Source organism: Rhineura floridana, chromosome 4 (assembly GCF_030035675.1).
Source record: "Rhineura floridana isolate rRhiFlo1 chromosome 4, rRhiFlo1.hap2, whole genome shotgun sequence".
NCBI classification, from domain to species: Eukaryota; Metazoa; Chordata; class Lepidosauria; order Squamata; family Rhineuridae; genus Rhineura; species Rhineura floridana.
Window position 1 is genome coordinate 103,515,185 of NC_084483.1, and position 25,393 is coordinate 103,540,577.

Sequence of the window (25,393 nt, forward strand, 5' to 3'; positions counted from 1 at the left end):
CTCCCAGTAGGAGCACAGGGCAGCATTTTCTATAATGATTGGCAGTGGCTCTCCAGGGTTTCAGGCAGGGTTCTCTCTCAGCGCTACCTGGAGATGTCAGGATTGAACCTAGAACCTTCTGCATGCAACGCAGATGTTCTGTCACTGATCTACAGCCCTTCCACTGTACTCCTCTTGAGTGTGGGGCTCATGGCTTATGAATGTCATTCTAATGTGAGGACACACTGTGTATTGGTAACCAAACTAGAGAAGCAGCATTCAGCTTACAAACTTGTAAAGATGAGAAAATGTCTGCTATTTCAAATGTGCTTTACAGATCAGTAAATCAATCACATGGAAACCCACAACTTAAGGTCAACAAACACCACATTGGAATATATATTCAGTACATGGTCACGCTAAAGAAAGAAAAATTCTGCGCTTGATCTCAGTGTATGCCTAAACTTTGCCCATTGTTCACCTCAAGCTGCCTGATGGCAGACTCTCTCTCCTCAATAAGACGAAGGTCATCTTCTGTGATTTCTTCATCTAATACTTGGGTCTGAGGTTGGCTATAAGTTAAAAACACACAGGATATCCAAGGAGATTATATACTGAGATACTTTACATGCAAAATATAACAAGACATCTTAACTCCTAAAGCTGTGTCAGAAGACTTAACAACTTTATGATAAAACTCCTACTGATGGGCTTCTACTAGGAGAAAGGGTGGGATATAAATAAAATAAATACAAATAAATAAAACTAATCAGAACAACCCTTTTCATAATTCTACTTGCTTGGTGTTAGCAGATCAACCTCTTAATGGAGACAATGAGACAGTATTTTACAAATGTCACAGCAAGCTGCTCCATGGAGGCTTCCCCTTTAAAGTGTTAGGAAATTTCAGAATGCTGCAGTTTACCTCTTGATTCTGATTCATACATCTGAGGTTGCAACCTGATATACACTTACCTATAATAAGCTCCATAGAACATAGTGGGACTTTTTCTGAGTAACCATGCATAGGATTATGCTGCCAGCCAGGGCACAGCTGAAATAGCACGGAGGAAGTTGTACAATTCTCCTCCCACTTATACACACACTTCTAGGGGAAAAATTCACACAGACCAGGGTTCCATGTTATCTGGGGCTCAGGCAGATTGCTCAGGTTGCAGTGGATGCTTCTGTGTGCTTTTCCTCCAAAACACTATTTCACACACACCTGAATACATGAGTCCAGGCTTGGTAACTGTACTGATTGTAAACTCTCTTTCAGGAGCAAAGTCAATGTGATGTAAGTGCAAACTCCACCACTACCACCACATACACACACTGGAAACTACTCCTCTTCCAATGAAGCTTGTATATGCCCACCATTAATTTAAAAGCTTTCAAAAACAAGCTTTTATAACAGCTTCCTAATATGCCCCCTAGATTTTAAACTGATGCTGGATTTAATTTGCTTCAGACATAGGTCTTAACATTTTAGGCTGCCCTTTGTGTATTGTATATTTGTATATTGTAACTATCATGTTGACTGATGTTTTTTAATGTAACCTACTTTAACTTTTATACAAAAAAAAAAACAAAATTAATGAGATGTAAACACCTATAAACTACATGGATCGGATGGAGTAAAGGAATGCACAGTGGGCAATATTCAAGTAAGTCACACGCAGAGTAGACTCAATGAAATAAATGAACTTAAGTTCGTCAAGTACATTGATTTCAATAGGTGTGCTCTGAATATGACAAACATTGGATATCACCCAGTTCAGTCCAATACACTAAATGCACTCTAAAGAAAGTGCTTTAGGGTTGCAGCCATGGTACCCTTGCCTTTGCTTTTTCTGTTTCCAAAACAGAGATGAGCAGTCTGTTACCTTCCTAATACATTTCCTGTCCCTTTAAGTAGGGAGTGTGAGCTTGCCCTCAGTTGTGAGAAAGTAGAAATATATAATATCAGTGCTGAAGTCCATGTGGCTCACAAATTTTGGCTTGGTTTGTTTGCAGCAGCTGCTGACCCTTCTTCTGCAAAGGGACTTACAGAGATTCTATTTTACCCACAAGTTCTCCATGCATGTGCCAGAGACTCAGGCAAGGGGTTGGTTTCTTTGAGTTTGCCACAATTAAAAGGCCCCTCACCCTCCAAGTGCTCTGCACATTGCAGACAACAGTGGATGGCAGTTGCCACTGGCAGCTAGATTTATGGACCATTGTGACCCACACCCAGAGTACCCAATGAGTAATATGTCATTAATGGAAACTATTATGAGAAAATACATATCATACAAGCTCTTAACTAACAGGATAGCGCTTTTTCCTAACAGAACACATTGCAGGATTAATATCGCACCATACTTCAACTATCTCAGATTTTATGACATCATACAGAAACTTCAAAATGTTTTGTTGCCTAATTGTTAGCGATTTGAGGATGTATGGCCAACATAAAACACACACACAGTGTTTTTAACTATTTTACTCAATTCAATAAATGGAACATTGTCAAGTCTTATAGTACTGCTCACCTGTCCCAGGACACAAGTGTTCCTTCTTTGTAGCTTTCCTCTGGGGCACCACCCTGTACAGTTAGGAGAGGGAAAATCAACTTACAACTTTCTTCTTAGACATGGAATTACATCTGCTTCAGTGTTCAGCAGAAGCATTTCCACAATTAAACAAGAGTGAGAGGGGGAAAGGGGACAATCTGATCAGCCCAATTTTATTTCTGAGTTATGTCCTAACTCTCCCAGAAGGGGGCAATATTGCAGGCATAATGTGCATTTCCACACTAGAAAAAGACAGAATTTAACAGTGGAATGAATGTGTCCAATTTTAGGCTATTCCTCTCACATTGCTCAGGAAGCCCCACTTTAACTCTCCAGAAACACTTTTGGGAGGCTGAAGGGTGAGGGGGGGGGACTTTCTTCTGTAACCTTCTTTAAGTTAAATCATCTTAGGATCCAAGTCAATGTTTTTTGAAGTTCAGTTTATGAATGGCAAAGAACCAGGAATGCTTCAGTGTCATAACACTACTTAGAATTACCTTAATTTCTTGCTCAGATAGGCTCTTACCATGTGACACTCCATGTAATTGTGAACAGGAATCTGTGTAAGCATAATAATCTTTTCCTGCCAACTCCTTTGTGGGGTAGTACCTACTCATGTAAATTTCACTTAGCTTCTGATCAGCACACATGAAAAACCATGCAGTGCCACCCATGCAATTGCCTGAATAGCCATATGGTGATAAAATCAGGGATGCTGACAGGATCTTCTGGTTCCTGCATGCTATTTTATTCAAACCTGCCTTTGACCACATGAAAGCTTCTCTGTACCAAAAAGTTCCACCCTTGTTTGCAGCACTGGGAGATTATGTGGTGCTTTGACCAAAAGAAGCCACAACTTTTGGTGCAAGTGAAATTCAAAACCCTTCAAATTTCACAAATGGAGCTTAGCAATTCACTAAATGTTAAGGATGCCAGTGCTGTGATCTATATATCCTAATCCATATCTACATAACAGTGAAAATAGTATTAGAGCAGAGAAATATATATTCTATCTGAATTCAATTATTTTCTATAAAAGGAAACATTCCATAGATATCATTATATACTTACTGATACCCTAGAGCTGGCTCGCACTCTGGCTACAAATTCTCTTTCTTTCTCAGCAGCTTGTCTCTGAACCCGCTGGAAGTTTGTCAGTGCTGTAGTGAACTCATTCACAAGTCGGTCCTTTTGTATTTTTCTCTGACGCTAAAGGGCAAGATAGATATGAAACAAGGGGAAATTATTATATAGTCATTTAACTGACCATCTGAATCTTTCAGGAATTTGTCTTCTTTTTTTTGAATCAATGCAGAAGTTTTCTAAGCTGCCAGACAAAAGTAGCCCATACAACTGCATGTTTAATTCCATTAACTTGTAAATCAATGTGATGTTTTGAAATGAAATAACGGTATACAAATATATTTATAAATAAATTAATTAAATTTTAACTGCAGACAAAGGAATGCATGTGTTAAGTAAGGGGTCACTTGGACAAAGTATTCCACACACATACATCCCAATTCCTCCTTCAACTATATACAGTTTGATTAGCACATATGTATTTAAGGTACTGAAAGGCCAACTGTTATTGCAAGGCCTGTGTTCAGTGAAAGTTAGTGCATCACTGAAATCCCATTTGAACCTCTGAATGGAACATTTGGCAAGTCTAGCACTTGTACAAATAAGAGGACAAGGACGGTGCTCTTAAGTTCTACCATACCAGAGCAAGATAACTTGTTAGTGATCTGTACCCCCCTTTCCCCAAAAGGAACCCACAGTAATGATCCTCAATAACCCAGCAGTAAACATTAATGACTGAGTAGTGTGCTTCATTACTAAGCAACAATTTAAACCTGCCATTCCATGTTTACCAGCGCCTCACCCCATGCTGACTCAGTATCTGGTAGAGAGGCAAGATTCTAAGAGAGGTAGCAATTAATACTGCAGTGCCCCACTGCAGCACTACTTTAGGGGGCCAAATGTGCTATAAGTCTTTTAGCATAAACATTCCACCAGCAAGACAATGGTCAGATGACTAGTGAAGTTTCTCCCCCCCCCCGTGAACATGACAACTTTTTGAATTCTAACATGGCACGAAAGAAACTGCAAGACATTCCTACATAATTGTGCAAATTTTGAGTGAGTAGAGCAGGAATTGGGAACCTGTGACTCTCTGGATGCTTTTGGACTCCCAACTCCCATCAGCCTTATTCAACATGGCCAATGTTCAAGGATGATGGTAGTCCAGCAACATATGGAGCTCTTCAGGTCCCCTACCTCTGAAGTAGAGTTTTGGATTTCTTCCAGTTTGTTTTTCCCCCTCAAAGCCTAACACAGGCTGACCTGTACTCTTTTTGATGGAGTACAACAGCTTTTGTAAGGATGGCTTGTCTTGAAATGTATGTTCATTTCATTTTGCATATAATACCATGCATACACCCTCACGGTAAAAACTAAAAGATAGAAATTCTGCACATATTTAGACTGCTTAAACTGCCCTAAAGTCAACAAAATTTAAGCAGTCTAACTGGGCACAGGATTGCAGTCAAACTGATTAAAATCATAATAATCTAAGTGCCTGTACCAAACTAAATCCTATAGTCCCAGTAGTTCAGAAATACATGGCCTCTTAAGTATACCAAATACGAAGTTCCATCTATGTATTTTTGTTTGATATGTCTCAGGAGTAAAGCACCTGCAAACACACATTACAGAAATGAAAAATGCAGTTTTAAAATTAAGAAGTTACACAAAACCTGCTATTACATTTTTATACCTGTTCACTTATTGAAGGCAGAGAACCAAACTCTTTAATATATTTGTCTGTCTCTTTGGCAAGTTGGTTTGTGTACTGCTGCTTCTGCTGCCTAAAACAAAAAGTTATAGATCAGCTACTGGATTACTTCACCAACATTGCTGCTTCATCTTGAGAGAAATCTCTTCAGAGAAATAACTTATACACTGAATATCTGCAAAATTACTGCTGGCCTTACTTCCACAGAAGCCAAGAATTAAGAATTGAGAAGTACTGGACCAGATTTTGCTTTTATTTTTTTTAATGAATAGTTATTGATGAAGATTGCATTTGCCCGACAGGCTGATAGAAGGGCCATGAAAAGTAGAATCCATATTTTAAAATATAAACAGTCACTTTGGGAAGGGGAAAGAGAGAAGAGAACATTTTTAATGATATATCACTGTGAAAATACAATGTTTAGAAAGAGGTTTACAGATTCTTTTCTGAAAGAGGATAAGAATAAAAATCCTTGTTTTTATGATCACAAGTTAATTCTATGGAGAAGACTATATTCTAATACACAACCATAATTTAAGTAGCTGTATATGTACTTGATGACTATAAGCATTACTTGATCAATAGTAAATCTTCTGCTGCTATTAAAGAAAAAGTCTATCCAGAGAACAAGCTGCAGTAAAAGCTTCCTGGTTTAAAAACACAAGGCACTGACCTACCACTTAATCTGGCCAAAGCACTGACAATCAGGTGGAGGTGGAAATTGGTAAGCATTAGTAAGACTGCATAGTGATGTAAACACAGCCTGCAAATGCACCAGTGACATTTGCCAACATCATCCTGTAAAAACAATGCATTTCTACTTAGGTATCTTGTTTCCTCCTTTGCTGTTATTTTGGAATACATTTCTCCTTTCAATTTCATGCTATACTATACTTTTACACAACCTTACACAACCTAACTTATCACTTACACAACCTAACTTACAATTTGTCAAAAACCTAACAGCCATTTCCAAAATGCTGGAGATAGCAAATATGAAACCGTTTTGAACTTTTAAAACAATTCAGCAGCCCTTGCTAGCTCTGTACATTCTTGCTTCCAACACCATCTGGGTGCTTAATAGTGCCAACAACACAACATGGAGGATTAACAAGTCAACATACAGATAAGATGCTGGTTCACCCCCATGCTCCTTTTTATTCTCAAATGTTTGAAAGATGTAGAGCACTTTGGTAAGTAAGACATGAACACATATTGAAAGAATATCTACAATGCAGTTAAATGAAAGGCCATCTCATGAAGCACTTACAGCTGTTGCCGCAATTCATGTGTGTCTTGTGGAGTTCCAAGTTGATTCAGTACTCTTTGTATTTCTGCAGCTGTTGGCAGAAAAGAAGAAGAGTGTTTTGTAAATGATACATTTCCAGCACAATTTCATGCATTTCTAATTGACAATTCAGAAATGCATACCAGTTGTCAGAGATGTGGTAGGTCAAATTCAGCAAAGCTATCAAAAGCAAAGATGTACACACACATACCTGAACCAGATCATGGTACAGCTGAATTGTTAAAAGCTAAAGCCTTTCAAACCACATTTTAAAACATAAACATTTTAAGTAAGAACATTAGAAGAGCCCTGATAGGCCATAGGCCTATTTATTCCAGCATTATCTTTAACAGTGGCCAACCAGATGCTTATGGGAAGCCCTCAAGCAGGACATGTGTGTACCGTCTCAACTTATGATTCCCAGCAACTGCTATTCAGAGGCATATTTCCTCCGCCACTGAAAGTAATATATAGCTATCATGACTAGTAACCACTGATAGCCATATTCTCTATGAATGTGTCTAATCCCCTTTTAGAATATCCAGGTTGGTAGTCTTCACTATATCTTCTGGTAGCAAATTCTTAGCCCACCTTCTTCCTAACTCTCTGCTTCCTGATCTTTAATTAGTTACTGATTCATAAGAGCACCTCTACTTTTACCCCATGTCTGCTATGCTTACTCAGATATTAAATAACGTCTACTTGATCATCCCTTTCTACATGCTTGTTGATACAAAGAACCCCGAAAGGTTAATGACAAAGGGGTTGTCTCTGCAGAAGTTATGTTTATTCTTCAGCTAGACTCATCCTTTTATATGCTTGATAAAATTGTCTTTGAAACAGCGCTTTCCACAAAGTTACTCAGAGCAGAAAATAAGCTAACTCATCTGTAATTTTCTCGGTCCCCTCCAAATGGACTTTAAAAAAAAAATAGTGCTATATTAGCCACTTTCCAGTCCTCCGGTACAGAGGCCAATCTTGGGGAAATGTTACATCTGTGAGAAGTTCAGCAATTTCACATCTGTATTATTTTAAAAACTCTTGGCCGGATGCAATCTGGACCTAGTGATTTGTTCATTTTCAGTGTGTCAATAAGGCTGAGAACTTGTCACCACAATTTGCCTTAGGTCTTCAGACTCCCTTCTAGAAAATGTCAGTTTAAAGATACCTATCTACCCTACATCTTCTGAAATGAGGACAGACCCAAGTAATTCATTCTGTTTCCCTGCAATATCCTTATCCTCCTTTAGTAATCTTTTGATTTCCTTGTCACCCAATGACTCTACTGCCTCTACATCTGATGCATAAGAAGTTTTCCGTGTTGGTCTTAGATGATTTTCTCCCAAAAATCCTTCTAAAACTCCTTTTTTGTGTCCTTTATTGTTTGCTTTCTTTCTTCTATGCAAATTTGTGTCTTTTTGTTCACCTTGTTTGGACAAGGCTTCCATTTTGTGAAGCAAGCCTTCTCTCCAATGCAGACTAGCTTTGCTCTCACCTACAACTCCAGGCATTGACCAAGATGCATAGAAGTCAAAAAGAATCATGCTCAGTAGCTCCATGCTCCACACATTGGGATTAAGATGAGAATGGGCTATACAAAGGTAGGGTATGTGCTCAGGATTGGGAAACTTGACCAAGCCAGGTTCCTGATCACTCCAAATGAGGAACGACTGCAGCCCAGTGGTAGAGCATATGCTTTGCACACAAAAGGTCCAGGTGCTATCCCCAGCTTCTTCAGGTAGGTATGGGAAAAGATCCCTACCTGAAACCTTGGAGAGCTATTGCCAGTCAGTATCAACGATACTGAGCCAGATAGACCAATGGGCTGACTTGGGATAAGGCAGCCTGCTATGTTCCAAACACACAGAGATCACGGTGGAACCCATAGGTTGTCATCCACATGTTTACTCAATGTGTGGAGCCAAAGCTGAGAACAGTACTAGTTGGTTACATTTAGCCTGTACGGTAGGCTAGTCTGAGAGCACACCTCTATCAACCACAACGTGTACTAGCAGTTAAGCAGAATTTGAACCTAGGTTTCCCACATCCCAGCCATTATAGTACGGCATACCGGAACTCAGGAGTTATGATAGAGAACATACACCCAAAGAAATCATACAGTCGGTGGCGCTCAGACTATGATGCCAATTCATAAAGTACTAGACTTTAAGGAGCCATTTACTGTTCAAGGAGATGTTGCGCTGCTATAGTGCGTGTGGTCCAATACAACACCAAAAGCAGGTTCGGTATAGGAAAAGATCCAGTCACAGGCAATGGTTTCATTAAGAGTCCTTTTTACTGAGACATTCAGAATTACAATCAGCTTCTTCCACATCACGCTACACCCCCACATCCTTTCGGTTTCTCTCCAGCCTTATGTAGATAAGAGGAACACACACATAACCTGAGAGCCCAACAGGAGGCACCAGTGCAAAGTCGTTTGAGATGTGTGGGGAATTAACCTTGTTTTCTGTCATCTTGTTTTCTGAAGGTGTGGCCCACCAGGTTTATATTACCATAGTTAAAAGGAGGATTTCAGTGGCTGTACACAAGTATGGCTTGATTGTAGTTTTCAATTTTATCCAGTTTTTAAAATGTTACATTTAAAATGTAAATCAGTAAGATATTTATTCTGAAATGCAAATACTAGACAGGTAAGATGTTGTAATGGGCTAGCCCAAATAATTGCTTAAAATGTGCTGAAATCATTTACATTTGCTTATATGGCTTAGAATATGCTTAAGATTTGCTGAAATAGCTTATAAAGTCTGCTTCATACATAAGAGCCAAATAATAAGAAAAGGAGTAGTTTAAATCTGCCCTCCCCCTTTGCCTCCATCTCTTGAATAAAGCTGTAATTTTCCTAAGGAAGCAGCTAGAACATACATAGAGATAAGATGTCTAGGCAGTCAGCCAACACGTACAGACTCTTTAAGAGGAAGCTTCTTATATGGCGTGGCTGCAGACAGTTAACCAACCAGTTGTTATGCTAGTCGTGCCTGCCATCTCTAGGAGAAGACAGAAAGGCTGCTACTGCAGCCTCAAGTAGGCAGTATAATTGATAAAGCCATGAGAACAAGTCTTCTCTTTGATAAGAAAGTGTATAAAAGGCCAGGTTTTATAGCACTCAAGAGCCCTCAGCTCAGCTGGAGTGGGGGATCAAAGAAAGCAGGAAAACCATCCATCTATTCCATTCATGATATCTGATGCATGCATTTTCATGTGCTTGTAACTTTGGCTCTGTAATATGACAGAGTTTAACTCTGTCCATCTATTGTAACTTATTTTAACTAAGATGTGCCTTCAGAGTCTTTTACTTTGATATTAAATGGATATCCAGCAACTGATATGCATTTCTATTTTTCTGTTTCTGCAATGATGGCTAAAGCCATCTAGAATGCATTTTATTAGTTGTAAGCTGCAAGATATGAATAAAAAGCATATGTTATAAAGATTGTTCTGCTGTCTGTAGTCTGACTCAGACAAAAAAATTCTGGTACCTCCCAAGACTCAAGAATTCTTGAGTGGGGTCTCCTCTATCTTCCGCCTGAACTAGGGGATTGCTTTTGATAACCTGTGAGCTTAGGTGAACTAATGTTCGACATACAAGGACTCTATGCAGACACAGAGGTGTCTTTATATAGTTAAGCACAAGGTTAAGCCACAATGAAATTATTCCATTTGATATTTTAATAGCTGCAACGCTCTTTGTTTACGTACCAAATTGATCGAGTAGTAACAGGCTGACTTAAAAATTAGACCAGATAAAGTTAATTAAGACTTTGGATGACTGAGGTTTATTGGGAACAATAGCTTTCAAAGCCAATTTCCAACCATGTTCTGACATCTTTTCTTCTTTTTTGCTTGCATTCTAGCATCTAGTTTTCCTTGTAGTATTTCCTTGAGAAAAAGAAAAGGTGGAACCATGCTGCCATCTATGGGATGCACTGCTCAACTGTAGCAGAACAATCAACAAGTCAGTTAAGTTTTTACTACACCAAGGGGTTTTTGTTAGTGCTGTGAATAGGGTAAGCCTTTATGACTGCACACACATCACAGCTTTCTCATGTACTAATTTTGCATTTTCCTTTATCTTGGGCATAATTAACTTTCTATTAAAAAGATTTTGTTGTTGTTGTTGTTATGTGCCTTCAAATCGATTACAACTTATGGCGACCCTATGAATCAGTGACCACCAAGAGCATCTGTCATGAACCACCCTGTTCAGAACTTCTAAGTTCAGGTCTATGGCTTCCTTTATGGAATCAATCCATTTCTTGTTTGGCCTTCCTCTTTTCCTACTCCCTTCTGTTTTCCCAGCATTATTGTCTTTTCTAGTGAATCATGTCTTCTCATTATGTGTCCAAAGTATGATAACCTCAGTTTCATCATTTTAGCTTCTAGTGACAATTCTGGTTTAATTTGTTCTGACACCCAATTATTTGTTTTTTTTGTGGTCCATGGTATCTGCCAAGCTCTCCTCCAACACCACATTTCGAATGAGTTTATTTTTCTCTTATCTACTTCTTTCACTATCAAGCTTTCATATCCATACATAGAGATCAGGAATACCATGGTCTGAATGATCCTGACTTTAGTGTTCAGTTATATATCTTTGCATTTGAGGACCTTTTCTATATAAATAATAATAATAATAAAATTTTATTTGTTAGTCGCCCATCTGTCTGACTTAACAGACACTCTGGGTGACTTACACAATATAAAATACAATTTAAAACATATTCATTCAACAGTCACCATATTAAACAACAATACATCTAAACCACCCGTTAGTAATACAACATAATAGCCTAACCCACCCCAGAAATTCCGTAGGCCTGCCTGAATAACAAGGTCTTTAAGGCTCAACGAAAAGCCATCAGGGAGGAGGCATGTCGAAGGTCAAAAGGAAGCAAGTTCCAGAGGGTGGGGGCCACGACCGAGAAGGCCCTCTCTCTGGTCCGCACCAGCCTAGCTGTTTTCACCGGTGGGACCGAGAGAAGGTCTTGTGAGGCCGATCTTGTTTGGCGGCATATTTGGTGATACTGGAGGCGTTCCTTCAGATAAACTGGGCCAAAACCGTTCAGGGTTTTAAAGGTTAATACCAACACCTTGAATTGAGCCCGGTATACAACTGGCAACCAGTGTAGCTCCATCAACACTGGGGTGACATGATCCCGGCGACTGCTTTGCTTTATTAAGTGTGCCGCCGCATTCTGTACCAGCTGCAATTTCCGGACCGTCTTCAAGGGTAACCCCACGTAGAGCGCATTACAGTAGTCTAATCGAGAGGAGACCAGGGCATGTATCACTCGTGGAAGCAGATGTATAGGAAGGTAGGGTCGCAGCCTCTGTACCAGATGAAGTTGGTACCACGCTGCCCGACTTACTGCAGATACCTGGGGCTCCATGGACAATTGAGAGTCCAAAATGACCCCCAGGCTGGTCCTTTAGGGGCAATCTCACCCCATCAAACACCAGGTCAAAGTTTCCCAACATTCCCTTATCCCCCACCAGTAACACCTCAGTCTTGTCGGGGTTCAGCTTCAGCCTGTTCTCTCCCATCCATCCACTTACGGACTCCAGGCAATTGGACAAGGTTTCCACAGCCAACTCTGGTGAGGATTTAAACGAGAGATAGAGCTGCGTGTCATCCGCATACTGGTGACACTGCAGCCCAAAACTCCTGATGATAGCTCCCAGCGGTTTCATATAAATGTTGAATAGCATGGGGGCGAGGATAGAGCCCTGTGGCACACCACAATTAAGGGGCCAAGGGTCTGAAACCTCATCCCCCAACGCTACTCGTTGATATCTGTTGGAGAGATAGGAACGGAACCACCGTAAAACAGTGCCTCCCATTCCCAATCCCTCCAAGCGATTTAACAGGATACCGTGGTCAACGGTATCGAAAGCCGCTGAGAGATCCAGGAGGACGAGGAAAGTATGTTCTCCCCTATCCAACGCCCTCCTCATATCATCCACCAGAGCGACCAAGGCTGTTTCAGTTCCGTGTCCAGTCCTGAAGCCCAATTGGAAAGGATCTAAATAATCTGCTTCCTCCAAGTGTGTCTGTAACTGTTTAGCCACCACACGCTCAATCACTTTGCCCAAGAATGGTAAATTGGAGACTGGGCGAAAGTTGTTTAAATCTTGGGGGTCCAAGGAGGGCTTTTTCAAAATAGGTCTTATCACTACCTTGAGGGCTAATGGCATGGCACCCTCCTCCAAGGATGCATTTACCATTGCCCTGATCCCTTTGCCCAGTCTCTCTTTACAGCTTACAATGAGCCATGAAGGGCAAGGATCAAGCAAGCAAGTGGTTGGTTTCACAGTAGAGCGCACCTTGTCCACGTCATCAGAGAGAAGAAGCTGAAACCGATCCCAGCAGACCGGATTGCAACTGGCCGCCTCTGGACCACTACTTGTAACCACGACGTATGGAATCTTGCCCTTTAGGCGCTCAACTTTATCGGCAAAGTGTTTTACAAATGTGTCACAGAAGGCTTTTGAATGTTCCATAGGTTCCTGCGCAACTGGACCGACCAGGCTTCGGACCACTTGGAACAACCTCCTGGGACAGCACTCTGCCGACGCAATAGAGGCAGCAAAAAAATGCCTCTTTGCTGCCTTTGCTGCCTTTGCTGCCTTTTCTAGTTCTCACATAGCTGCCCTCTCCAGTCCTAGTCTTCTTCTACTTTCTTGACTATTGTCTGTCTTTCGGTTAATGACTGTGCCAAGGTATTGATAATCCTTGACAAGTTCAATGTCCTCATTGTCAACTTTAAAGTTACAAAAATCTTCTGTTGTCATTACTTTAGTCTTCTTGATGTTCAACTGTAGTCCTGCTTTTGAGCTTTCCTCTAACTTTCATCAGCATTCATTTCAAATCATTACTGGTTTCTGCTAGTAGTATGGTAGCATCTGCATATCTTAAATTATTGATATTTCTCCCTACAATTTTCACACCTCCTTCATCTTGGTCCAATCCCACTTTCTGTATGATATGCTCTGCATATAGATTAAACAAATAGGGTGATAAAATACACCCTTGTCTCACCCCCTAATCAGTTTCCAATCGGTTTCTCCATATTCTGTCCTTACAGCAGCCTCTTGTCCAGAGTATAGGTTGCACATCAGGACAATCAGATGCTGTGGCACCCCCATTTCTCTTAAATCATTCCATAGTTTTTTATGATCTACACAATCAAAGGCTTTGCTGTAATCTGTAAAGCACAGGATGATTTCCTTCTGAAATTCCTTTGCCCGTTCCATTATCCAACGTATGTTTGCGATATGATCTCTGGTATTTCTTCCTTTTCTAAATCCAGCTTGGACACCTAGCATTTCTCGCTCCATATATGGCAAGAGCCTTTGTTGTAGAATCTTGAGCATTACCTTACTTGCATGGGATAATAAGGTAATAGTTTAATAATTACTGCACTCCCTGGGATCCCCTTTCTTTGGATGTATATTGAACACTTCCAGTCTGTGGGCCATTGTTTAGTTTTCTATATCTGTTGACAAATGTTTGTCAAAATTTGGACAGATTCAGTAGCTTGTAGCAACTCTATTGGTACGCCATCTGTTCCTGGTGATCTGTTTCTTCCAAGTATTTTAACAGCAGCTTTCACCACACATTCTAAAATTTCTGCTTCTTCATCATGAATGTTCCTCCATGAATGAATGCCATCCTTGCATCTCTTTTATAGAGTTCTTTGGGTATTGCTTCCATTTTCCTTTTATTTTATCTCGGTCAGTCAATGTGTTCCCCTGTTGATTATTCAGCATCCCTACTCTTGGTTTAAATTTCCCTTTCATTTCTCTAATCTTTTGGAATAGGGCTCTTGTTCTTTCCTTTTTATTGTCCTCTATTTCTATACAGTAACTATTGTAATAGTTCTTTGTCCCTACATACTAGCAGTTAGAGTTCTAACCGTGTTTCAATCTCCTTTTGCTTTTGCTTTCTTTCTGTCTTTAACCATTTTAAGAGTTTCTTCAGTCATCCATTGGGGTCTTTTTAACTAGAGGTATTGTCTTTTCACATTTTTCTGATAATGTCTGACTTCACTCCATAGTTCTTCTGGTTCTCTGTCAACTAAGTTTAAAGCCTCAAACTTATCCCTTATTTGATATTTATATTCTTCTGGGATGTTATTCAAATTGTATTTTGGCATTAGGATTGCTTTGTTGTTCTTTAGCTTTACTCTGATTTTCGATATTACCAGTTCATGATCTGTACTGCAGTCTGCTCCTAGTCTTGTTTTCGCAGGAAGTATGGAACTTCTCCATTTCTGCTACCAATTATATAATCAATTTTATTCCTATATTGACCATTTGGTGATGTCCACATGTACAGTCATCTTTTCGGTTGCTCAAAAAATGTGTTTGCACGAAACAAATTGGCTTCACAGAATTCAATAAGTCTTTCTTTTGCTTCATTTCTATCTCCTAAGCCCCATTTCCCCACAATTCCTAGTTCTTCTCTGTTCCCTACTTTTGCATTCCAGTCCCCCATGATTATCAGCATATCTTGTTTTGGTGTGTGATCCATTTCTTCCTATACTTCTGCATAAAATCTCTCCAATTCCTCTTCTTCTGCATTTGCGGTTGGAGCATAAACTTGGATGATGGTTATGTTAATAGGTACTTTATAGCTCCTAATTGATTTTGCTTCGTCACTTCTCACTATTAAAACAACCCCATTTCTTCTTAATTTCTCATTTCCTGCATAAAATATTTTGTAGCTGCCCAACTGAAAATGTCCCATTCCCATCCATTTTAATTCACTCACGCCAAGTATTATAACGTTGATATGTTCCATTGCTTGCTTGACAATTTCTAACTTTCTCTGGTTCATGCTTCTCACATTCCATGTTCCTATTGTGTGCATCGTACAACTCCGGAGTCTCCTTTTGCATCTGTGCCCATCAGTCTCTGGGCTTCCTTTCAGCTTTGACCCAGCTGTGTCATTAGTCACAGCGCTACTCGTACTTGTCCTTTGTTCTTCCCCAGTAGCTTATTGATTGCCTTCTGACCTGGGGGTCTCATCTTCCAGCACTACCTCATGTTGCATTTTGGATACTCTGTTCACAGGGTTTTCATGGTAAGAAGTATCCAGAGGTAGCACAAACAAGTTCTGAGCCTTCTCTTTCTCCTCAGCTCATGGTCAACAGTACGCAAACCAGGGCCCACATCTTCTAGTCTTATTTTTGGAACCACAGACTGCTTCTAAACATTTGGGACCAACTATATCCCTGTAGATCTCAGCCAAAAAACCAGGCACGAACAACCTCCCTCATGTTCATCACTGCACAATGTGTTCCTTCTCCATTCCAACTGCTCTCTCTTCTTTCCTTCCGTTATCTTCCCCTTCCAGTTTAGCACACAGTGCTACAACAACTGCAGTTAACACTGCCCTCTAGTCAAGCAGATCCCCCATGTAGCTCCATGTCCACAAAAGTTAATAGCCCACATTTTTTCCTCTGGTTCAGCAATTCACAGATATTTCTATCAATACTTCTGTCAGTCATTTAGAGCACACAGATAGCTTACAAACCCCTCCTTGGGTGGAGAATTTCCTTGTTTGCCCCTAGTGCATGGGTTTTTAAAAGTATTTTTATTAACTTTTTAAATTTATCAAACTTAATGAAGAAAAAAAGAAAAAGAAAGGAAGATTTTTTTTAAAGCAAGGAAAAAACGCAGGGACAAAATAAAGAAAACCATTGTCAGTTCACTAGGGATGTGAAGGCCTGGGGAAAAAAACTCCGAAAAGTCTGGAAAATGGGTTTTTTTCCAGAATTTTTCTGTTTTTCCCTCCAGACCTTCACATTTCTACAGCTCACATTAAGTGTGCAATAACCATCAGTACTTCTATCTAAAATTAAACATATAAGTCAACAGAAGCCCTCCAGATGTCCAAATAGGTAGCTATATGAGATTGGCATTTATAGAAAATATGTTCAAACTAGGGGTTGCAACCCATTCACTTTGCTCGCCAACCCCACCTACACCGCACTCTATAGCACCCATGCATCCTCTAGCCCTCCCCCAGTGCTTCTTCCAGGTACCCCCTTCCCCTCCCCCCACACCAATTCCACCCCCATGGGTCACTAAAGCTCTCCCAGTGCCACCCACAGGTCACTAAAATTCTCCCCCCACAGGTCACCAAGCATCTCCCTGCCCCCTCCAAGGGTCACCAAACCGCCCCCTCCAAGGGTCACCAAACCTCCCCCTCCAGTTGCCACTTACCTGTCACCGGCCCCAAGGAAACCCTTTGGCAAAGCGGAAAGATGAAGAGTGGGGTACAGGTCTTGGAGAAGGGGTTGCTAATATAGATGAAATGAATAAAGAGGATAGGGAGGAAGTGCTTCTCAAAATATCTGGGTCTGTTAATGGACTGAAGAAAGCCCAGAAGCTTCCCCCTTTTTGCCTGAACCAGTTCAGAAAGACTCTCTGGTGGCATCCAGCCCAGATCTAGCAGTAGAAAAGATAAACTATGACAAGCAGCAACAAACAAAACAAGACCTCTGAGGTTTATATTATCACCAAGGTCAAGGAGAATACAGAAGAGAAAGCTGCAGAAAATAATTTGTGCCTCGTAGAAGTCAGTGCCTTGTAGCTATAATGAGAAAGACCTAGAATTGTCCTGCAAAAGCTTGTCTCCACCCGTTATAAAAGCTATAAAAATAGTGACACTATTTCGCTTTGTTGTTGCAATGTCTAAGTGCTATCACTCCAACATGCCTAGTTCTGAGATAAGCCAAGTCTGTGTTCCAGTGTTTTGAATCTTGCCTAGAGTGTGATGCTGCATGCCTATATTGATTTCCTGAATAAAGCTTCACGCAAAACTCCAGTCTTCTGGTCCAGAGTGTGTTTATTTTGGTCAGGAGCCAGGACATTACGTTATGGCCTTGTTGCTGCTGCTGCGTGCTCACTCGCCCACCCACTAGGTCATGGCTAGGTCACCGCACCCCACTCATTGCCGCCACACTCCCTCCTCACTGCTGCTGCCCTGTCCTCGCCACTGTGGTTTGCTTCTCCTTGCCTGTCTTGCACATAAGCATCACACTACCCATTAACACTGCACAGAAGTGCATGCCTGCACAAAGGAGTTCACAGGTAGCATGACATAAAAATATAGTAAGATGTAACAAGGGCAGTAAGGTTCTCAGACCACTGTGTAATAGACAGTGGGTGTTTATCCTTCCAGACTCCAAGTCTCTTAGTGATCCTAAGTATTATTAACTAGCTAAAAATGTCCTGTAATTCAGATATTTTTGCTATGCAGCAATTCAAAGTCTAGCTCCTAATTTAATTAAGCAGGACAGAGAGCGCTCTTCAGTGAGGTTATCAGGTATCAACTAGAGAAGGGATTGCTCTTTACTGCAGTGTTCATTAACCCTGATTCCCCCATGTTATTGGACTACAACTCCCATCATTCCCACCTAGCTTAGCCAAAAGCCAGGGATTAGGAAGTTGCCATCCAACAACACGTGGAGACCCAAGATTGAAGGTCCCTGGCTCTATTGTACTAAGCACTCTACATTAAGTAGAATGAGAGGAAGAAAATGGTATACAGGAAGTGTTGACCTATAGTCAATTACAGGGTTTATCTATTTTAAAAAAGAAATTACCTTTAGCCCTAGTTGAACAAGTTTGGCAAATCTCCAAGATCTGCTGAAGTGTGTACTGATTTGACACATACACTGAAATATATTTGGCAAGTGAAAGAAGCACTGTCGCTTATCTTCCTGCAGTTATGAAATATAGACATTTTAAAAGATCTCAACAGTACCTGGTATTGCAAAGTCAAAGGGGCAGGAAAGGCAGACACTAAAAGTCTTCAGTGTACCATGCTAGAAAATCTTGTCCAAAGGAGCGCTCCTGAGTTTAAATAGTAGTATAGAAGGGAGATCCCCTGCAGGCAGGCAGAACCCCTCTTAGACTGCTTGCCAACCCTCTCCCAACCACACCACTTGCAAAAAGAATTAGAGGAGTAACTTTCAGACCATGTGTTGATACCCACAGTACATTAAACAGCTCTAACTCACTTCTAGCTTAATGTTCTACAGCCGCAAGAACAGAAAGGAAAATATTTCACAGTCCTGGCTTCTTCAAGATTCATCAAGCATGCTCAGGGTCACAGATTTTACAATATCAATGGCTATCACTATGTGCTGCAAACAAAGGCAGCCACTGGGGCACGGCTCAAGTAGCTAAACACTTGTGTCATCTCTGAATTACTTAAACTGAAAGATTCTTGTTATTCTTTCACATCACAGTACAATAGTCACCTTATAGAAGATAATGGCCCCAGTCTTCTAACCAACTCAGTATGTCTAAAGCAAGTATGTTGGCCTTTTTCTTCTGACTGGGAGGAAGGGTGGGATATACAGTGTCTTGCAAAAGTAATGGGACCCCTGACCAATGCTCTCATATTAATGAATTACAAATAGTACATTGCAATTTTGTTCTGTATGATATTTTATTTTGAAACACTGAAACTCAAAATCGATTATTGTAAAGTGACATTGGTTTTATGTTGTGAGAAACATAAAAAACTGAAACCTGTTGCTTGCATAAGTATTCAACCCCTGTGCTGTGGAAGCTCCCAGTTTACACAGATGAAAGAAATTGCCCTATCAAGGACACAATTACCTTACCATTGGCCTCCACCTGTGAACCATTAAAGTTGCTGACACATTGTCAGGATAAAAACCCCACTATTGAAGGATCATTGGTCAGGCTGTATAATATCCAAATGTTGGGATATCCCAGTGAGCACAGCTGGATCTATAATGAGGAAGTGGACATTGCATCAAACCACCCAGGCACTGCTAAGAAAAGGCTGTCCCTCAAAACTCAGCACTTGAACGAGAAGGAGACCTGTGAGAGAAGCCACAGAGAGGCCAACAATCACTTTGAAGGAGCTACAGAGTTCAGTGGCTGGGAGTGGAGTAATGGTGCATGAGTCAACCCTATCAAGAGCTCAGCATAACACTGGCCTGTATGGGAGGGTTGCAAGAAAGAAGCCTTTACTCAAAAAGTACCATCTGAAAGCATGTCTGGAGTTTGCCAGAAAGCATGAGAATGCCCCAGCTGCGATGTGGGAAAAGGTTTTGTGGTCAGATGAGACCAAGACAGAGCTTTTTTGCCAAAACTCAAAGCACTATGTGTGGTGCAAACCTAACACTGCCCATGCCTCAGGACACACCATCCCTACAGTGAAGTATAGTGGTAGCAGCAGCATGCTGTGGGGATGCTTCTCATCAGCAGGGACCAGGCATCTTGTTAAAACTGAAGGAAGAATGGATGGAGCAAAATCCTGCTTCAATTCACTAAAAAACTGAAGCTTGGGAGGAAACTCACTTTTCAGCAGGCCAACGATCCCAAGCACAAGCCCAAAGCAACACTGGAGTGGCTCAAGAACAAAAAGGTGAATGTCCTACAGTGGCCCAGTTAAAGTCCTGATCTCAATCCCATTGAGAATGTGTGGCACTTTGAAAATTGCGGTCCACAAGTGACGTCCAACCAACCTGAATGGATCTAGAGCAGATCTGCCAAGAAGAATGGGCCAAAATTCCTCCAGCACTGTGTGCAAAGCTGGTACATACCTACCCCAAAAAACTTAAAGCTATTATTGCAGCGAAAAGCTCTACCAAATATTAATGTGTGGGGGTTGAATACTTATGCAAGCAACGTTTGTTTTTTTATGTTTCTTACAAACGTTTCCCAACATAAAACCAATGTCACCTTATAATAATTGATTTTGAGTTTCAGTGTTTCAAAATAAAATATACAGGATGAAATTACAATGTACCATTTGTAATTCAGTAATATGAGAGCATTTGTTAGGGGTCTGATTACCTTTGCAAGGCGCTGTAAATGTAATCAATTAATATAATAATTAAAGAGCTTTTATATGCTAGGATTACTACTGGCAATTAGAAGGTCCAAATAATGGCCTCGTAGCACATAATGCAGTCAGTTTGTTAAAGCTAACTAGTTCTAGGTCTGTTCAATGATACAACATGTATTAAAGAAAAGAACTGTATCTCTTATATGCCCAGAATACAAGAGCTTTGCATTTGTTACCCTGAAAACAGGACTTGCATTATAATGAATCCATTACAAGCCACATACTGTAGACCTTGATGTACCAATTAAAGAGAAACAAGTTACACTATTAGAACTTGTCTGTCTTGTTTAGTCATTAAGTGTTAATAAGACAAAGCATTTATAATAGTATAGTTTGGATGCTACAGCAATGATTACATCATGAACGTGGGCTGATTTTTTCTGAAAGCAAATTCCTAGTGCCATTAATTTAATTTGCTCTTTCTTGATGCACTAACAATACCAATCTGAATTTAGTTCAAGCTGGAATGCTTCAGAAGTTAATAGATTATGCTTCCAAGGTTAAATAGATAAATAAATGTTGACAAGAGTTTAAGTGGCCTCCAACTTTCTAGCAGTCATTCATTCATGGCCTTTTCATTCAAGGACTCTTCCAGTCCCAGAGTTCTGAAATGGGAAAGGGCCAGGAAATCAGAAAGAATCATTGTTTGGCAATCTTCAGTCCCTAAATCAGCACAGAAACCCATGGACTGAGACAAACCCAAGGGAAGTACTCCCACTGGCAGCCCAGATGTTTCCATGCTCTCTACTCATCTGGCAAGGATAAAAATGGATGACAAGCTCTAGGGCCAAATGTCTTCACTCCCATTCCTCCCTCCCTCCCTCCGTCCCTCCTCAAGTGTCTTCCCCTCTGAACCCTCCTCCCATTTCAATCAGATTTGATTTTAGTATTAAATATCTCAATGTTTAAAACTTGGGAAAATATCTAGTTGGCTCTGTTTTATTCTTATTCATGAAATAATACGGATATTTCATCAATATTTGCCAACTTTATGACGCCACTCCAAACAGCATCATGGTATTATTATCATTTATTTATATAGATGCACATGGTGCTGTACACAAAATAAGACAATAAAAACAAGTCCCTGCCTAATGAGGCATACAATCTAAATATAGCAACATTATGCTAACACCCTAAGTTCTTTTAACATTACAGACCCTCTTTACATACACCTTTACCAGCAAAGGTGCCCTGCCTCTGCAGCATCACCCATGTTGGTCCAGCTAAGTGTATGGGATTCTTTCTTGCCAATGTGGTTTCCCTTCCTTTTAAGATTTCATCACACGTAAGTGGCGAACCTCCCAAGGGGCTGGGCACTGATACCAGTGAGTCACATTGGTAAAGGCTTTTACATATGACTGGGGCAACAAATGTAGCAACAACCAGTCTGTCTCTTCGCCCAACATCATACCCCTTCCATGGCAGCCCACTGGGAGAGAAGAAGATGGAGAAAAAGAAAAAAGGTGTGGCAGAATGAGAAGGAAGAGGAAAAGGGATGGTATGACCCACCACAATACAGCTTGCCAGCGCATTGACCCCAAGGGCATGTGAACCTCAACAAAGAGAAAACGTATATGTAAATAGGAGGGAGACCAAATCAAAGCCAATGTACACATTCAGACACAGCATGATGCTGCTCTTTGAAATTTTTAGAATATATGGGGAGCAGGGAGAAGACCAAATGCTCCCCACATCAGTAACTCACTGCCTATGGGAAGCTAGGATGTGAAGGACAAACAGGGTTACCATTTTCCTAGCATACTAAACCAAAGGATTTTTCAGATGAAAGAACATCTAAACATATATATAAGGGTTTTACAGTAACTTTTCCTGAACATGTGACTCAGCACACAGTCCAAATGGGTACAAACAGAAAGCTGTGGTTCATGGCACACAAGAATTATAGCATTATGAATATTTTACTCACTTATAACTATATAAGTAAATAGAAATGAACAAGTGCAGAGGACGCCTTATGAGAGTAGGAGAGGATGGAGAAGAAAGGAGATGTTCCCAGGTACCATTCCCAATGTATTGAAGGGGAAGCAAGAGCCTGACAGTTGGAAAATACCTTTTGAAGAGTGCTAAGTTGGAGCTTGCTGCATATACACTTAAAACAAGCCTACAATAAGAAATTTAAGGAGTATTCAAGGCACCAGTTCACAGCTGTAGAAGTTAACGTGCACTGATAAGATCATCCAACAGCTGTACTTGTTTGGCAGTCACAATATGAATATGCAAATGATGTGTCACTCATAATCTCCAGTTCTGTTTCTGTTTTGTTAGCACAATATTATGCATTTTTCACCATATTCAAGTGGCCTCTACTTCATGAAAGTGTAAGCAACTGTTTGTCTTTTAAGATGGTACAGTACTCTGTTTCATTCTGTGTTTTTTACAACAGATTAATATGTCTCTTTCTGGAATAATTTTTTTACCATCACATTTATTTAAACCAGCAAAAATAGTTTTTCTTCAGAACATAGCCCTATTGCCAAAGTATTTCCACAGTAGGCAATACCTACAGAGGATTTTTGAAGATAATGTACTGTATTCAGGTACATTGCTTTGTAATCTTTTTATTTTTAGACGTATATTTCCATGCTAGTAAATTTTGTGCTGCATTTTCCTAGTACTGTGTAATTTTGAAATTAATCCTTCATTACCCAGAACACGTACAACAGACTTCATATAGGATTGTCAAGAGGTATAATCCATGACTAGGTGCCCAAATCTCACCAGAAGTATAGCTGCATAACTGCTGAAAGTTTTGCTAAGTCAAGAAATTAAATACTGACATTAAACTACCATTGCACAATCCTTTGAAATGGTAAGAGTATAAACAAAGGGTGGTATCCAATTGTGCCCATCTGCTAGTGGAACAGACTTCCGCTCTTGCACGATCGTTGCACGATGGGACGTCCTCGCTTCCTCCACTCTGCCATCTCCCATTCTACCCCAAAATCCATTTCAGAGTGTTGAGAGGCACTCCAGTGCAGATTTGGGCAGGTGCAGGGGGGAAGAGAGGAAGAAGTTCTGTTGCTTTCCCAACACTGGATTTCATCCAAAGCTTCTAAACAGAACTCAATAAAAATAAAAGGTATATGTACAGGAACATTTGTAAATATGAAGAGTTTTAATTAACTTACTGCATTGTGTGATTTTCTGGATGTTTGATGTTATACGCTGTGCTAACTGGTTCGGGTCCCCAGCAGTACCTGTATTGTACTCCATGACTGATTAGAATAATGCCCACTAAGGTCATAAAAAAGGTTCACCAACAACAACACCTGAAAATATAAATAGAGAATTTAAAAGAAGTTACACATAATAGGGAAATGCATAACAAAAACCTCAATATTCAAACAGATTATGTCAACCAAATCTGACACTGGTGTACCTACTAGATCAGTCTAGAGTTTCCTAAGGATAATAACAGATACCAAAATAATATTATCAACATAAAATTCCAGGGCTTCCTACTTTTGCTAAATTTGTTAAAAAATGAGTATTGCTCAGAATTTGTTTTCCTTTACAGTAGAATTATGTTTACAGTTTCCAAATTAATGGGTTTTTTTAGCCACTTTTCATATGGTACTACCTATTTCCTTTGAATGATCTGCACGGCAAGTTAGACTTTGAAAAGCTAAGAAGGTATGAAAGCATGAAAGGATGGTAAAGAAGAGTTCAGGCAAAAAGGCTTTTAAGGCAGTTAAGAGATCTGGCAGATTTTGGTTTTATAAACTGAACTTGTAATGGTGATAAATAAGGGACGCAGAAAGAAAAAGAAGCAACTCTGGAAGGATGTTTACACACAGAATGCCAGTCAGTTTCCACATACAGACACATCTATATACATCTTCTGCAATATCAAGCAGATATTCTAGATTACCATGTTAATTCTCTAAGATTAAGGAGAGAGTGTATAAAGTGATGGATTTTGACTGAAGAGAGCCAGCCCTGAAGTTCGCTGGGCAATACGGGCCAGTCACCATCCTTCAGACTCATCTACCTCAAAGGGCTGCTGTAAAGAAAGGGAGAGAAGCATGCGCTCCACCTGAAGCTTCCTGAAGGAAGAATGGGTTAAAAATTAGGGGTGTACATTTGCTCTGTGTGGAGGCTGAATAATGAGGCAGATGAGTAATCTGGGTGTCTTTGCCTGCTCCTGAGTCAAAGTACAATTTTAATAACCCCTGCAAGTCAGATTGCCCCCACAAAGTTTCATGTTGCTCTGTCTCTGTGCAGTATAGTTCTTCTGTTTTCCTGTATTGTATTCTATAGTCAGAATGGATTTTTCGCATTCGTCAATGTTAAATTGAAAATACCCCCATGCCATTCTGATGCTTCCCATAAACTCATTTGAAAACAAAACCTTACAAAATATTTACTCCTGAACTCAGAAACGCTTGCTTAACAACCCTCTCAATTCTCATAGCAATACACAAAACAGTCAGAGAGAATCAAGACTTCAAAGTCTTAAAAGAGGAAAAAACCAGACCCCTTTGGGATTTTTTTCTGTCAGAGTTCTCATAATCTGTTGAAATTAATCAAAAATCAGTCATGTTCACAGAGTACCACTAATCCTATTACTGACCTTGCCCCATACTCTGACCTTCACCTTCTGCAGTTTAAAAGTAAAAAAAAAATGCCTGGCTGATTTTTAATTTAAGAAATTTAGCATTGAATTCAATGATAAGGCTGGGCATGCTCAGTAAGAACAAGCGGTCAGTGTTCTAAAAGCCAGACTCACAGCTGCTGAGCTTGCCTAATCAGGGGACCACACCCACACCAAACTTTGATTTCACTTTAGACAGTCATGGCTTCCCCCAAAGAATCCTGGGAAGTGTAGT

At 40.3% G+C, this 25,393-nt stretch overlaps 1 protein-coding gene across 1 annotated transcript in view; it reads right to left on the reverse strand.

Annotated features, from left to right (window-relative positions):
- Positions 1-25,393, reverse strand: part of STX7 (syntaxin 7) — a 42,657-nt gene that overhangs the window by 7,058 nt on the left and 10,206 nt on the right. Inside the window, exons 2-7 of the mRNA XM_061623860.1 lie at positions 23,693-23,833; positions 6,602-6,671; positions 5,314-5,404; positions 3,606-3,743; positions 2,514-2,566; positions 461-551 (exon numbers count right to left, since the gene is read on the reverse strand). Of these exons, the coding sequence (XP_061479844.1) occupies positions 461-551; positions 2,514-2,566; positions 3,606-3,743; positions 5,314-5,404; positions 6,602-6,671; positions 23,693-23,777 (528 nt within the window). The 5' untranslated portion in view covers positions 23,778-23,833. The remainder of the gene's footprint in view (positions 1-460; positions 552-2,513; positions 2,567-3,605; positions 3,744-5,313; positions 5,405-6,601; positions 6,672-23,692; positions 23,834-25,393) is intronic.